The sequence below is a fragment of the Sabethes cyaneus genome, chromosome 3 (genome assembly GCF_943734655.1).
Source record: "Sabethes cyaneus chromosome 3, idSabCyanKW18_F2, whole genome shotgun sequence".
NCBI classification, from domain to species: domain Eukaryota; kingdom Metazoa; phylum Arthropoda; class Insecta; order Diptera; family Culicidae; genus Sabethes; species Sabethes cyaneus.
Genome location: NC_071355.1, coordinates 44,469,995 through 44,487,059, shown reverse-complemented (window position 1 = coordinate 44,487,059; position 17,065 = coordinate 44,469,995). Strand labels below are relative to the sequence as shown.

Below are 17,065 nucleotides of genomic sequence, written 5' to 3'. Positions count from 1 at the left end.
TTGATTCTTTGGAATTCTCTCTGCGGTACATGCTGCGCAGTTGACTTGGCCGTTGACAAGAAAAATGATTGATTCAAGTGATCATCATTTTCCAGGATGCCTTCTAGAATTGGCTGCATTAGTGTGAGATTAGATTAGATTAGATTAGATTAGATACAGTTGACCTCGATGTCATTGGTATCATTCGCAAGATCAAAAAGCATGTGAAAATACGTAATGGTACTATTTCGTACTCTTCGTACTGCCTATTCAACGGTATCGAGAGCGCATCCCCTTACTTTGGTTCATTTAACCTCCCGAAAGCAGCTGAAATCTCATCCGCTATTTGCACGCACGACCAGGACTTGAAAAGGGATCGCAAGTTGACCGTGGCTGCGTGAATGCGTACGGTTTCTGCATTCAACTTGCGCCGCAAACGCGATCGATTGGCTGTTTTTTGAACGTAGTCAATCTGACGCTTGCGAGACTGCAGCCTACAATCCCCATGTGGCTTCTCAAGAGAATCAACCAGTCGTTCTCTCGCTTTGCGTTCATTTTAAAGAGCGTAAACTGCAAACTGACTAGGAGCATAAGGTGACGTATTTTTTTGTTTCTCTTTTTGTCTCCAAATCGGCTACCCACGGTAAAAGTTTGTCGCCCAGGATCGGTCCGACCCAAGCGAAATGTTCATATGTGCCGGACGGTGTCCGACCGGCTTCTTCCATGCACATGTAGTGCTTGTTTTTTACGCTTGTTGTCATACGATAGCACGATTGCTTTTCGTTCGTGTGGTGTCTGCCACTCAGTTGACTGTTTTGCAGTCGTTCGCTACTCCGAACGGTAGAGGAAACTTGATCGAAAAGAAAATGCAAAAAAAAAGACCAGAACTCATTCGTTCTGCTGTACAATCAGAGGTATGACTGAACGAAGTGTGGCGGCACTGTGCATAGCTTTCGAATCGAACTCCAGCATAAAACAGACACTATGAAATTTAATGAACAGTGGGGCTAACAGGTGTAGTAAAAAGGGATCGGCAAAAGCCCTGCGCACGACATTTGCAAGCAATCGGTTCAATTAACTTCATTTCAAGACTATATTTCATTATCAGCAGCATTATCTGCAAAAGCCCATTTCGTTTAACTGAATTGTGCGCCTCCTTTAAATCCACAAACAGATTATGAGCCTGAAGGTTATATTCTCGGAACTTGTTTATCACCCGTTCAGAATTTTTTAACGTTATGCCAAACGATAGCTTACCGCTAGTCTTCCGGCAGCAGCTATCTGCTGAAAATTCAGTCGCATTTATCGCGTTTTTCCTCCAGTGTTGGTGGATCCAGCACTTCTCCGTCGCTGAACGTCAGCTTCCACTTGTCCGCCCAGTCCGCTGCGCTCCTCTTTTCGTTACTGTCAGTTTGATGTCGAGAAACAACAAACAGGCCGATGTTCTCGGTATGGAAGATAGATGGCTCTCCCAGCAACTGGTGCAACTGGTACTTAATGAGAAGTTAATATTGTTCCCCATGAAGCTAGGATTTTTCCTCTTCTTAGAAATTTTGTCTTTGATGTATTGATGACTAGACCAGCTCTATAGGATATACGTTTCTGTAATTATCTCAAAGAGTTGCGTCCCGGTAAGAATTCATGGTCAGACGTCGTCCGACATGAGCGAATCTTTTGCTTGTGTCGAACCGACGTTGCCGTAGCTCTCTCGATCTCCGACACTATCACTACGCTCAACATTCAATTCATCGTCACCTTGGTGATTCGCGTCAGTCAGTTTATCCAAAGATCCATGCTCGTATATAAGCTACCATAGCTGATCTCGATGGACTAGATCGTAAGCAGGTTTGAACTCAAAGAAAAACAGCGCTGTAGTAGATGTGGCACTTGAAAAAGGTTTATATAATAGGATCATATGCAAGAAACTCTTTTTCTCTGCTATTTGGTCATCTAATCTTCTGAGCTATGCGAAGACTTCGGTGTGGCTTCTTGCTGATCGAGGTCGCGATACATGCCTCCTGCAGACAGAGCTGCTATATTACTCAGCCGCTTGCTCCGAGACAGACGTTGTTCGAGCCGCCCTCTGAGTACAGGCGCTCAGTTTTGTAGTGTATCAGCATCACGTAATCATTTCAGAATGATTTTGCCTCACTGTGAAGTAAACTATCTTACATTACAGCCGTTTGATTTGCATTTTTAGGGTCGTTTATCCAAACACCGATGTGCTAGAGCGGAAAGATTTTTTTGTATAGGTTCTGATGGTACGGTGTCTGTTTCAGGCAGTTTTGATAAAATGAACGACATTTTACCCTACTTTTCTTCGTCTAAAACGTTTTTTTTTTGTATAAAACAAGGTTTTTTGCTTTATACTTACTAATTTGTGTACGATTTATGTCTAGTAATTCTCTTAAATCAGACACAACTACGAACATTGGGCGATGTTCTGTTTCTGCTGTCAAATATATAAAAATATGCTTCTTCTGAGAATAAATAACATGAAGAGCTTTCGGTAGCTTTTGTTTTTAATTAGTTTTGGTTTTTGATAAAAAAAACAGTAAACTCGTGATGAAATGAATAGCGCAGAAAAAACATAACACTAGACTACTAGAGTAACAAAAGAGTTTTAAGAGCTTTATTCGAAAGCAGAACAACACAAAGTCAGTGGCAGTTACTTAAAATCATGTGTACAAAAAACAGAAGCTTGTTCAACAAAACATTTGAAATACGTTGAACACGTACGTCGGCGTAAATATTTCCATGTTTTAACGACAAAATTTTTCAATGTTAATGTATTTCGCAATTTCCCCAGGTAATTTATATTACTTCGTATGTCTCATTTTAAACTAGGTCAAGTTGCTTTAGCTCATTCATTATTAAGAAGCTCGTGTAGATCTATAGAACTGATAACAGTGTGTTCACCGTATGTAAACAACTGAGCTGTTATTGATTTTGTAATTTTATTCTACTCTCTATTAGGTAGAAAGGTCTTTTGTGCCTAATTGAATCTTTCATTCGTTATCACAGATTTACCGTAAACTGTAGTTAAAAGTAGTTAGGTAACAGTAATTTATAGAGCATATTTCTCCATAGAATGGATGCACGTTTTAGAAGGTTAACAACCGTCGGTTGTAGCTACATCAAAGTATGATTGTTTTTGGTAAAACATTGACCTCGTGCTGCCACATTACCTGACAGGTGGCACACAGGTAACGAAGAAACTTCCAATCTCATTAGAGTTGAACCTTTTGTAAATTCGCTTTTGTTTTTGCTGGCTGGCTGTTTCATGTCGTCCCACAATCAACGCCGCTCACTCTCCAATTGATGCCCTGCCTCAATCAGTTCCGATTTGTTTGCCTAAGTTTTTTGTTTGTGTTTCGCTACAAAAAGAATGAACTACTTTTCCCATAGCGGTCGCTTGGTAAAAAACAACCTTTTGATATATGTTATTATCATGCTCGTTCCTTTCCTTACTGACCTCGCAAAATCTACTACTACTTTCTACATACCTGAAAAACTGAGCGCAGCTGACTATCTTATTTTTGGTCGTTTATGTTCTACTATTTTGCCTTGATATGCTCCACATACTAATTTCAAGGTACTTGATCAGTGGTGTTCTACAACCCTTTTCTCTCTTCACACGCAAGTTTTGTTGTAACGTAAAACGGCGCTAAATCGTACCTATAATTTTGTACATAAAAACTGGTTATTTGTTGCTGCTTCACCGAACGGCGACGTAAAACGACGGATTTTGCACGCGGATCACACTAACTTGCAAAGTTGTTTTTTTTTTATTTTCCGGCAGCAGCACAGTAATTGTTGGTTTCATCAGCTGTAGCAATGTATACACTTTTCCAAAAGTTTGTTTGTATAATAGGAATAGGACATCGTTGGCTAGGAAACTGACAAAATTTACCTAATCGGTTGCCTGACAACTTACTGTTACGTGAGAGCTTTGCTAGTTTTAATTATAGTAGGCCCATAGTGATACACCCTAGAAACAAAGAGGATTACACAGAATTAAATCACTGATTGTGTAGTCCTAATGCTTGTATAAGAACTGTTTTCCTAGCGGCTTTGTCGCTGCTTACCCAGGTACGACTTCGTAGGCAGACAGTCACTCGCATGGCAGCAGCAAATCTCCTGATAATAAACCACTTTCACAGTAGAAAACACGATAAAAGATTACTTTTCGTTTGATAATCCAAGCTTTTTTTAATAATACAGCACGTAAAAATAAGTGACCAACAATCATTTTACTGGAATGACTGGAATGCAGAAAATTGGGTACCGCCTCCTTGGACTGTTTCATTAACCTCATCCTGTTATGTATGTCAAAGTAATGTCAAAGTATGAGCCTTCCAAATTTAGCATGCTAATTGTATTAATGAATGGGTTTTCGTGAGAAACAACGAAGATCGTATCGCCATTTCAACAATAACGAATTCAAGTGCCAGTTAATGATATTTTTAGAATTGTTATCGCACGCAATAAATACCTGCTGCTACTCTGAATTCCCGGTTCGCACCGAATCCGAACCATCCATTAGCGACATCAATCAAAACGCGTTGTCAAACGGATAAGGCTCCGGCCGATCTTAGCTCTTAATATTTGGTAGCATGAGCAATCGGCATGGGAAAATCATGCGTGACATAAGGGAGGAGTGGTGGCAACACGTGCCTAGGTAGTCGTAGTTCCTTCAACAGGCAACAGTTTATCCGTTCTCGTTAGGAAAGCTCGGCACAACTTCGTGAGTTTTCCTAATTATCATTCGAACGAAACCGCCGGGTTTTGTTTTCTTGATTAGGTTATGTATACCGGATTTTGTGCCTTAGCTTGCTCTGGCAAAGGCTAGACGAGTTTACTTCTTTATGCCTATTCGGGGAAAGCCACAATAGGCAAAAGCGGGTTCGTAATTTTTCATGTAAGAGATTAATTGAAATATTTATTTTTAAGTGAAGAACAAAACATCCATTTAAAATAGTAATTATCGCTTTTATCAAGTCATTATTAAGACATCTCAAATAGCCCAGCTATTGCAAATGTATCAGGATAACCCAGTTTTACCAGTTTGGTAATATTTTTATAAACTGCAGTTGAATCGCATAATATTGGAGACCAATTCATAAGTCCATTGCGCGAAATTATTCGTTTCCTTCAACAAATCAATTGTGAACACGTGCCGTGTGGCATGTTGCTTCGTCTTGTTGAAACCATAGTTAATTTATGGGTTAATAAGGGCACTAAAATGATGCTCGGAAAATTATCACAATTTTCACTATTTTACTGTCTCCTAGTTAACCTCGGCCTAATAAGCCAGTTACCAAATGTATGTAGCCTGGGGAGCCACTTTTAGAGTCAGTAGGCTCATAGCAGCAGATTGATAATTGTCAATTTATGACTGAATTGCCTTTTGAAGGGTAGAAAACTACGAAAGGCAAACACTGTCAGCAGTTCAGTAGTCATTTCCATCAGCTGACAAATAAAAGAATACTTCCAGGGTTGACACTGTATGCATTGAATGTATTTTATATTCGCCTTCATGCATTGCTGTCAATTTTTTCGAGCATTGCCCACATAAAAAAATATAGCATTAACACCAAGATGTTTCTTCGTGAGTGTTGCAATCTTCTATCATACTTTATTTTTCAGTATCGCAGCTGACATATTTTTGAAGCGAAGTATTTTAGAAGTAAAAAAACAGGACAGTAGAAAATACCGAAAATAACGGCTTTTTCCTTTCCAAAACCGGTGTTTCGGTATCCAAAAATTGACCGGTATTACCGATTTCGAAAGTGCTTGTTAGACTACCATAATTGGAATCGTTCACAGCAGAGCAATCGATTGAAAGAAATAAAAAGTTTGCCTTCTAACACTCGGCTGGGAGGTACTACTATAGAATCAATAGGATCGTTGCACTAATCCCGTAATTGTCCTGTACTCTAATAGCCGGCTGCGAAGTTTGTCGATAAAGAAAAGTCAAGTTCTCAACAGGACCTTTATATTCATGGCTAAAACTTCGTTTCTCTGCCAAGCTCAGTAGAAAGAAACTTGAGTACAACGACTGTGGTGTTAGCACAGAGAACAGTTACTCAAGTAACTGTGGCTGCATCCAGTAGCTGCAAGGTCCGAGTGTGCCTTGACAAGCGAGTGGTCGTGGATTCAAATCTTAGTAAAGTCAATGTTAAGTTAAAAGTGAGTTAAGCATGGATTTATTCTTGAGCCTACCCACATTCTTCCTTGATACAAAAATCTACATTTATCAATAATGAAGTTTCTTGCCAGGGTAAGCTATAGCAGTGGTACTGGCTCGAGGTGCGTAATGAAGCCTCTTGTTTGTAGGCAAATTACAACATGTTCCACTGCTTAGTTCTAGGAACAAGATTGGTGTTGCAAACCCAAATGACAAATTCAGTTTCAAGGTGCACTTGAAGAAATATTCAACACTTGTACTTTAAAACTGATTGTAAAACTTGTAATTTTACAAAACCCCCAGAAAAACGACCATAAAACCCTAATAACTAGTGAGGACCACACTAAAGAAAGTTCTCGAGAATATTTTCGAAGGTCGTCCTAAAACTTGAAATTTTTGTCGATATCTACTTATCACTTCCAAGATTTGCCTAAAACTATAATAAAACCACCACAAGTGTTGATGCTTTAATGGTTTTTCTCTTTAAAAACTTCTTCTCTAAATTTGCTTATCAGGTTTATTTCGAAAGGACTAAGTATCCACAGTTATTGCTTCTCTAAAACGAATATAGATGAAAATTGAAAATAAAAATTGTTATCGCGTCCACTTTGTAGTACATAAATGAGAAATTTTCTATGCCGCGCTAAGTTTGTCGATGTTTCGTGACATAAAAGTTTAAAAATTTTACGCGCCAGATTATTGAATAATGTAATTAATAAAAATAAATTCAACAATTTCATGCTGCAGCTGATAGTTACGAATTTCAAACAAATTGTGGTAAGAAGCTTTTTCTATGTTCAAACATTTATTTAAAAGAGATCGATAGATTACTTATAGTATTGAGGCATATTATATTTATAAATGCTCATATGCAATCGGCTACCAGTTTGAAAGCAGTCAAGCCAGCCTTGTTCTCCATTTTTTTCGATATTTCTTGCCCAAGACAATGAAGATTTTTCCAAGAGCACGACAAACTAATCACAATTTCACAAGTTCTTGAAGAAGACAACGTGCGCTTGAATAAAAATGTTTGAACTACTTCAGGTAACCAAGTTTTTTTTCCAAGATAGCCATCAACTCTGTTCTTCCAGTATAAAAAAAAACTTGAAGTAATATCCCCCTAGCGGTTTGACTTAGCCTATCTGATAAAATAAATTTTTTAGTACGTGAATATGGGTAATTCTATATGAGGTGAGCGAGAAAAGTTCAAACGTGTAATCGCCCTTTTTGGGATTTGAACCAAATTTCGGTGCCGATTGGACCTCGTCTCGATTAATGGGAGCACCTCCTTTTTTAAAGAAAAGACCGTTTTTTGTCAAATCCTCTTATGGCACGCTCCACATCTTCCACTGTAACATGGAGCGGCACAATTTTATTTTGTGCGTGTCTTGGGATCATTTCTTGCGATCCGTAACATTTCATGGTGAATCAGTGACGCCACTTGCTGATGTTGCTCTCCTCGAAGCCTTGTTGAAAACAACGCTCCTTCTCGGAAGCGACGGTACGTTTTCGGAAATGTCCCTGAATTAATATCGTTGTGTAACAAAACGAATATTTCTGGATGTGTGCTTACTTGCTTGTACTACGGTTTCGACGGTTGGAAAATCTTCAAGCATATCCCTGCTAGGCTTTCATTGCTACACAATGAGTGAAACAATAGCAAAGGTGACTCGCCGCAGGTTCTTCCAGAAAATACATTTTGATGCTGCAATAGTTTTCTGAAATGTCCTAAAGAGATCCGAGAAGTCTATTTCGTCGTTGTTTCCCATTCACGTCAGACCGTGTCCGTCGCACGCGGCAATCTAGTGTACTATGCGTGATGTATGAATTCGTGTAGTTTTCAGGTACACTCAGCAGGTTGCGTTTAAAATTAAATTGCACCGAAACTAAAAGAGATAAGCGTTTCACGTCAAAGAATGCATTGTACAACGGTTCTAGAGTTTCAAATTGGTAGATAAAAGCAATTAATCGCGCCTTTTTAAGAGAAATTTGATGAAAACGCCTTGAGAAACACTTATTTCAAAACTTTTTACTGCTGAAAAGTTTCTAAATTTCATTAAGTAGGAGGTTTAGAAGTAATTTTCAGTGTAAAATGTCCTCCGCCCTCGAATGAAAGCAACAAAATCGAGCTAGCTAGCATACTTTTTGTACTAGAGCTAATTTAAGTTAAACAGAACTGAGAATTAAAAATGTTTAATAACCCTGTAAAGATTGAGATTTGGCCATGTGCGTAGAAAGACTTTTCGTCCACTATCACCCCCTGAAATATTTGTGCACTAAGCTACCTTACACCCTGTATTTATCATTGTCGAAACAAGTTTTATGAAAGCAATAAACGCCGTTTTTAAATTACTATAGGAAATTATTAAGACCAATTTGCTATTAGAATGTTACTTGGGATTCCTTGCCATAGATGGCATAGTTCACTATAGGATGAAAAGTTTCAGAATGGGCGTAACCTTTCTTCCGCGTTTCCAGAGAAACTACGACGCACGCCATCCATGTCCATAGTTTCATAGTTGGCGTAAAACCAATCTGACCAATATCTACTTTTTTGTTGCAACAACACGTGCTTTATAATATGATATACAGAGTCTACACAAAAATAAATATTTTTCGTTTGAAAACAAGTGAGCGATAATGCAAAAACTACAGTTCACAGTTCTCACTGTTCTCAAGGTGGCTTACGCATACCTCTCAAATTCTGAGTTTTTCTAGTTTACTCCATTCACGACTACAAGAATAATGGATCATTACACGAGAAGAGAAATTATCATTTTTTGACGTAGAACTATGTCTTGCGGCAAGGTTTGGGATAGGGTGTCATTCCAAACAACCAAAAATAGGAGTGTCACGAAAAAATGAAAGATTTTGAACGCTAATAGCTCGGCCAGTTATGAATGGATTTTAATGGTTTGAATACCGATCGAATCATTAGAGATGTAGTAACTATGTATTATAATTTTATAATTTTTATATACACTATATAGTGAACATTAACGAAATGTTTCAAGGTCAAATTTACCCATACATTTTCTTCGTGATTACCTTGCTGCACTGGCAGGGACGATAGTTAAGCACACGATCTGTTTAGGCTGGTTTCCTTTCACAGAAAAAGTAACAAACCACCCCCTAATAGGTCCCAACAGGTCGAAGATTCTTTTTGACATTCAAATCTATATCAATTTGATATCTGTGCTTGGGAAGTACGCCAGAGTGCAAAACCACCCTGATTTTGTCGTTTGAACCACTCCAGTTAGAATTGCCGGCCAAACGACGTACGACACAAACGAATTTTTTGCTTGCGTCTGTCCGATGTGGTCGGCGACAAATTCTTACTGGGACCCCTTTTCTTCAACCGATTAAATCTAGTCCAATTTGATATCCTGAAAGTGAAACGTCATAGAAAAGTGAGCGTTCATCTTTTCCTTTTGCCAGATTGTATCTCTATACTGCAAGAATTTGTTCGAGACTGTTGTCTTGCACGGAAACAGGACTGAAGGGATATTTGTGCATGTAACGTGAGGCAGCAATTCTCAAAGCAAAGAAAATTAGAGACTGTCTTCTCCGAGAATAGATTTTGAGCGTTTCATTTGGTGCTTTGTGTCAGTTAGTTACTTGCAATTCTTTACATGGTTTCAATTGTATTTCTGTCAAGTAGGCAAGTAGCTGTAGAGAAGAGTGTCGAAAGGAACTAGTAGGATGCAGAGGACGTTAGCTAATTGACATTTTAACTAGCAGTCCACATGTTAGTTGAAAAACAATTATACCTAAAATCAATCTGTCACAATAAGTGGTGCTATCAACTATTTCGTGGAAATTGACGAATGCGAATCAGCTGTAAATGATAACCCAGAATAGTTTTTTTTCGGTTTAACCGTAGTTGTAAGCAAGCTCCTGATTCAAGCCAGTTTATCGTAAAAAAATATCAGATTCTGTACCATGTAGATACTACTGTACCGTCTCCTTCTGTGAAATACCTACTTTCGTTTGAGTATTATGGAGTAGAAACAATCTGACATAATTTGATTTATCGTCAGTATCAGTTTTTCAATTTTTTGGTTGAAGTTTAAAAAAAATACTTACATAGTTAGGATGAGAATGGTTGAAGGAAACTTCCTGTAAGCTATTGATCACAATTTTCGAACCATCAGCACCTCTCGTTTGGGATTGTACTGAAAAGTTGAATGGAAATTCCTCTATGACTAATTTACATATGCATGGTTATTATTTTGTCTTTTAATGCTAAGAATAAGAATGTGTGCGCTTTTGCATTGTAAATGTTTGCATGAGTTCCATTCCTTACTCTATGGAGAATGAATAACCATCGAATGTTGATGGCACGGGGTTTGCTAAAGCTTTCGAGATTAGTCCTTATACACAACCTACACCGATTGGCAAATCTATGTGTGTCGTACGTGCTAAACAAAGTTCCTTTATGTAAATCATTGGATGATGGTTTCTTTTCTGTAAATAACAAATGTCTTGATTTTTTCCTTAGGTTTAAGGTCAGTCAATTTCTTTCTTCAATTTACTTTCTGTTCCTTCTTTGCTTAATCCTTCAATGTCTAAACCGCACACAGGAAATTAGCTTGTGTATAAACTTTCACTCTCTATTTGACTAATCAGTAGAATAAATCTCGATCAAAAACCTGCACTCCTAGCCCAGCAACATAAGAGAAACACAGCGAGTATATACAACACCCCTCCAAAGTAATGAAAAATCCTCCCACACGACCGGCACCGTTTTCTCGTTCTATTTCACACTGCCCACCACCTCCACCGCGTTCGATCACCCAAAAAAAAAAGTTTTCTTGCCCACTGTTTCTTTCACTAAAAATTACACCACCAGCCGCCACCAAATACCACCACCACTTATCCACCTTCACCACCGCGTATCTTACTCTGCCGTAGACTCTGGTGCTAATGACCGTACTTTTAATCCAAGAGAAGTAGTGATATTAAACCTTATTCCGCAATCACCATCACCATGCCCCACACACCAGTGAGCGCTGGAATACGAGCACACCAAAACGAAACTAATCGAATTGTTTTCTCTTCTTTTTTTCTTCCCTGTTTCCTTTCTCGAAAAAAATAATAAATACTATCCTTATTCCTTGTCTTACCCGATTTACTTACGCACCACATCATTACTTTTTTTTTTGATTTTGATGTGTGCCATGGATTGGCTTTTAATTTTGATTCAATGCATTATTTCCTTCTCCCCTGATCTTCCGTTGCATCTTCTCGTCACCTTGATGCAACGAAAATTTTTTGCAACAATAATATCAACTCGCACAAACAAACCACACTCAATACGCACAGGTCGTAAGTTCAACCAACGGAGAATTGAATGCCGATGATCCCACAGCAGGACATTCGAACACACCCATCACTCAGCAGCCGGAAGTGGAACTGATCGACGAAACAAAGTGAGTATCCGCCGGGTTTCCCAATCTGAACTATGTTTTGTAATGAATGTTTTCCTTTTCCTTTTTAGATGTTGTTGTTTCTTTAAACGAAAGAAGAAGAAATCATCCCGTCAAAAATGACTAGAAGCAGTGCAATGTAGTCCGGAACGTGAGGCTGTCAAGCTGCTACGAGCAACGTCACACTCCAACTCGCGCGATAGCGTGCTGAATCCAAGCCAGGATTACATCCAGGCGTCGTCGCAGCATACGATCAGATATCCATCCACCTCTGTACTGGCATCGACACCGAACGCCACCACGCCGACACTTCCATTGTAATTTATTGCTAACTATTATTATACTAATCCAGATTAATAATTAATTAATTATTAAATTATTTATTATAATTTACCGCGCGGTGTTGCATCCCCCACGAAACAAACAAACAAACAAACAAAAATATGAAACGCGAAAATCATCTTCTGTTTACGACCATGATTCTATTCGAAACAAATACGCTATTTTGACGCGTACCCGGTTGTGTCCGCTTACGGTCAATCCGGTGTCCGTCGTGCGTGCATGCGTCGTCGGGTCGAATGCATACGAAACGTGAACGCGTTGTGTGTCCCCGCCAAAAACCAAAAAAAAACAAACATCCAACTAATTCGATTTCAACCGACCACCCGAATCGCCCGTGTCATGTCATCATCCCAAAAAACGAAAAAAAAAACGACGAAACGACGAGTAGTGACTTTGATGATGACATTGATTTCGATCCCGACGACCTCACGATCCTGTTGCACTTTTTCCGCAAACTCTGAGACCGGCTTCCGATCTCCCAGAAGAGATCCTGCAGACGACTGCTACTATCGGCCACTACTCTGTCTATCCGATTCTTAGTAGCCCTAGAACATCACCATATCAGCCGATTGCATTTCACTGTAAATTCTACTACTACTACTACTACTGCTATCACCACTTTTACGAACCTAGAACAGAGTACAACAGAACAACTGGTCACCAGCAACACCACTACCACCACCACCACCACCACATCTTCTATTACGTTTTCCTTCTAGTAGTACCACCCAAGAATTAGTCAAAAAAATCCCCTCCTAGTGACAGCATTTCCCTCTCTAAAGTCCGTGCAGAATAGATTAGGCATACCGAACAGACGGAAACAAAAACAAAAATCGAAACAGAACATTGTAATAGAGAAAGACAACATTCCATTTCCCTCCGCCCGGGTCACGTGTCGCCGCCACGAGCGGGACCCACTAATTGAATAGTCCCAGCAACTCAACCGAACTGGCTGGCACTTTATCCCGACGTGGTGGCTGGCACCTAGGGCTAGGAACAGAAGCAGCCTATCCAGATAGACAGAAGACTCCGCTCTCACTCTCCTCTCTGATGCTAATCTACTACTCTACTACCTACCTCTCCATCCAGCTATCTTTCTATCAATTTATCTATGCAAACGCGAACCAATATCCTTCCCAGTACAAAACAAAAAAAAACAGAAACTCGGTCGTAGCAGGAATCTGTATCGTTCGTCTGCATCATCACAACAAAAGCGTCACTCAAGCGGTAAATTCCGACTGCTACAATTAGTAGTACACCCACCCAGCTTCTTCTTCACAGGGTGGTACTAATGTTTTTCCAACAAGAAAGCGTGTTGTGTAAGGTTTAATACCAACTAGTAAAGTTGCAAATGAGGATCACAAAATTTTTTAAGCATTTCGACCGGTTCTAGTACCATTGCAAACGCTTTTTGTTTTACAAAAACAAACCAACATTAGTCAAATCGTGTCTTTTTTCTCTCGATCGCGTCATTAATTTTATACCCTCAAAAAAAACTTTTTTTTTTGAGCAACGATCGTTTTCGGGTTCAAGAGTTGCGTCAACCTTCGGTTGGTTCACATCAAACAAAACTTGGCAAAGCTTCTTTCCATCGTATACATAGTGAGTCCTTTTCAACCCCTAACCAAGCGTGCATTTATGCCGTACTACACGGCAGCTTACTTTACTTAGAGACTTTCTTCTATAAATAGTAGTTTTTTGTTTTGTTTTTGTTTTTTCTAAACTACTACTTACTCAATCAAAGAGATCCCCTCAGCAAAGAAGAAAAAAAAAGTGAAATATGATGCTCGAAAACCCTACACACGTTCCCTTCCGTGTTGGAACATTTTTAACGGCTATCGATCGATCGATCGATTGATATGACCCTTCATGTCATGGAAAAAAGATGTCTACTAGAAAAACCAATCTGTTTAGAACGAATCAGTCATTTTTGCTTAGCGTTAAGCGTTGAAGAACAAAAAACAGACTAGGACGAACAAAATCTCTCAATCAGAGCGTGGTGTAGAAGAAAGGAAGGACGGAAGAAAGGAAAGAAAGAGAAAGAGAAAGGAAGGAGCGTGTTATAAAATGCAAGGCAGCATACTGTGTTTTTCATATTTTCCGTTTATTTTTCTGTTCTTTAAGAAAACTAACCGAATGGAAAACAAAACACTACTAAACTAGTTATAATAGTCGTTACTTTATTTCCTTTTATAAAGTGTACTGTATGTATGTTTTAAAACGGTCCAGCAAAGTGTGTAAAATTGAGAAAAGAGTATGAACCGTTTGTTATCTAAAACAGATAAAAAAGAAGTTTGCTGAAAAAAAAACAACCAACAGCATAGAGAGAAACAAAAAAAGCAAAAAAAATCACACGAGATGAGCACTGTGAGAGTCTGTTGATTTTGTTCTTTTCTTTTTCGTTTAATCTAATTGTGATATAAATAGTTTCTTTTGTATAGTGTATATTTTTACAGCGTACCATTTAAGAGCATATTTAAGTCAGCAAGAAACTACTAGACCTAGATGAAAAGAGATGAAACAGAACGAGTGCAAATAAATTGAGAAAGAGAGAGAGAGAAAAAAACAGTGCGAGAAAGCGATAGAATGACAGAGACCGAGAGAAAACAGTGAAAATGAGAGACAAAAATAAAAACGACTGTAGTAGTTACATATTATTTTTGCTTCTGTTCTTGATTTTGAGTTTGTTTAATTTCACATCCTTTTGATTTGCTTCTCAAATCAAGCTTGACCCAAAAAAATGAACAGACGTTTGATTTTTTTCCATTGTATTATTTCGAAACCGCGCGGCCACTGGTGCAGTATCAAACCATGTTAATTATCATGAGCACTTAAAAAAAATTTTTTTTTTCGCCTTATTGGAACGTTTTTGGTGTTTTGAGATTTCTTCATTGAACTCAAGACTATTTCAACTTGACTAAGAAAATATGTGGTGGCAAATTCGACTTCGTCCCAAATTGGTATATGATGTGATAATTCTCTTGATGTCCAGTGCTTGAAAAATTGTTGGCTTTGGCCAAGACTACCGAGTGCAGTGCTCTAAAATATTTCCATGAATGAAAAACTATCCTTCGGATTGAATACAGTAAACATCATAGTGGAACTTATGATCGGTAGCTGCATGATTGCAATACGTTCCTCCTCCTCCTCCTCCTCCTTCACAGCATAAAGCCGGAGTGGCTCGTGCTATATCCAGAATGTTTCTCCATTGTTCTCCGTCCAGGGCTAATAGTCGTCAATTTGCTGAGCGTCTCGTCACACGCAAGTTGGCTTCGACCTGGTCGAGCCATCTAACACGTTAGGCCCGAATATCCTTAGAGCCGAAATGCGACAAGAACCTGCCTAAGTAGTGCCTACAGCTCGTGATTCATAGGGGAAGGGCGGTAAAGACGGACACCGCGGGAAAGACGGACACTTGTCATATTTCATAAACAATAATTTTTTGAAGCAAAACAATGATGGGAAATGTTTCTATAGACTGAATTAACACTTTTGAATTAAACTGCCGATTTTTAGCAGCGCAGCTGTCAAATTTATAAACAAAACAAAGAAAAAATGCGAATATTCACTAACCGATGTAATTTTGTGTGTGAAGAAAATAGCTGGTAAATCGTTAAAAAACAACATATTCAAGCTAAACCGACGACATTGCGTTAGTTTGATCCTTCACTGAATATCCATTGGAAACCTGGTGAATTTTTGAATATTCAGTAAAAAGTTATTGAAGTTTGAAAAGATGGTATCCAAGTCGGGAAAGACGGACACCCAACGGTAAGGAAAGACGGACACACAGATTTTGAACCCATTTTGCCCAACAACGATTTAACATTGCAAATACTTACATATTATATATGTAAAAGTAACCAGAAGCCATATAACAGTTGGAATAGGTCAACTGTTAGAAACGGTTAATTCGTCACCAATTAAAATATTGAAGGGGAACCATTTTATTTTCTCGCTCAAAAGGGGGATCGGGAAGGGGGTTTTCCCAAACCAATTCTTTCCTAAATACACGATGAAATATGTTAATCTTTCTTAATACTGATAATTCGACGACGCGTGACACTTTTTTGCGAGTGTCCGTCTTTCCCATATCAAGTGTCCGTCTTTCCCGCCCATGCGTAGAAATGCTGATTTATACATGATGTTTTTAATATTAATAAAAGCATAAATTTTGGAAGAAATTTTCCAGCACACGTTGTAACTTTATTAGACAGAGAAATAAATGTTCAGTTTGTACAAAAATTGCGATCAATACAGTTATATTTGAGTAGATATTGAGTCTTTACCTTAAGGTGTCCGTCTTTACCGCCCTTCCCCTACTGGTGGTTGGTTTGCCCCAGTATTAGTTTGTGGTTAGGAGTGATTTACGTGGAATACAAAGCTGATTAGATGAGACGCAAAAATTAATTCTAGGCCGAGTATACCAATGCAGAGAATATGTCAAATAAACGTTTTTGTAATTTCAAAGTAGTTGTAAATGCAATATTCTATGGGAATAAATCTCACCTATTTCTACGACTACATTCTGGGGTCGCCATTATAAAAATTGGCGTACAGCAACAAATTAGCTTGTGCCGGCCCTGGATCTAAATGTGGAAGAGTCGGAATCTCTGCGTTTTTTAAACATTGTTGGCAGAGCTACCATACCTAAATTCGCTTTAGATCCTCGGGAATACCGGTTCCGTGCTGTTTCGCGCTTCTTGACCCTAACCTTCCGAGAATATCCAAGACCACCCCTACACCAGGATTCCTGTTTTTAGGATCCAGAGGAATCTTATTTGCAGGCGATTCACTTACTGAGTTATAGGTATCCCGGAGATTCAACTCTTGGATTCTAAAAAAGGATCCTGGTTCTATAAGCAAGGCATTCTGTGCGAATCCTCTGCAGAATTCCTTCACACAATTCCGATGCAAGGAATCCCAGAGACTCTGTGCGAAGCTTTTCGGTTCATCCGGACCAAGACTGGTAACAAGGACCGGCATGGGACTGCTTAGCCCATGAACAACCAAGTTGGCAAGGTTGATGGACGTTGGAGACCGAATACAGTGAATATCCTCTTTCCCAGCACCATGATGCTGTACAGAGCTTCCTAGATTTTTGAATGGTTCCATCAATTCGATA

General features: G+C 38.9%; 1 protein-coding gene across 7 annotated transcripts in view; it reads left to right on the top strand.

Annotated features, from left to right (window-relative positions):
• Nucleotides 1-14,578, top strand: part of LOC128744209 (casein kinase I) — a 64,750-nt gene extending 50,172 nt beyond the window's left edge. For all 7 annotated transcript variants that reach the window (XM_053841046.1, XM_053841047.1, XM_053841045.1 and 4 more), the window contains 2 exons: nt 11,495-11,601; nt 11,670-14,578. In XM_053841046.1, coding sequence (XP_053697021.1) covers nt 11,495-11,601; nt 11,670-11,721 — 159 coding nt within the window. In that variant the 3' untranslated portion in view covers nt 11,722-14,578. The remainder of the gene's footprint in view (nt 1-11,494; nt 11,602-11,669) is intronic.
• Nucleotides 14,579-17,065: the final 2,487 nt, after the last annotated feature.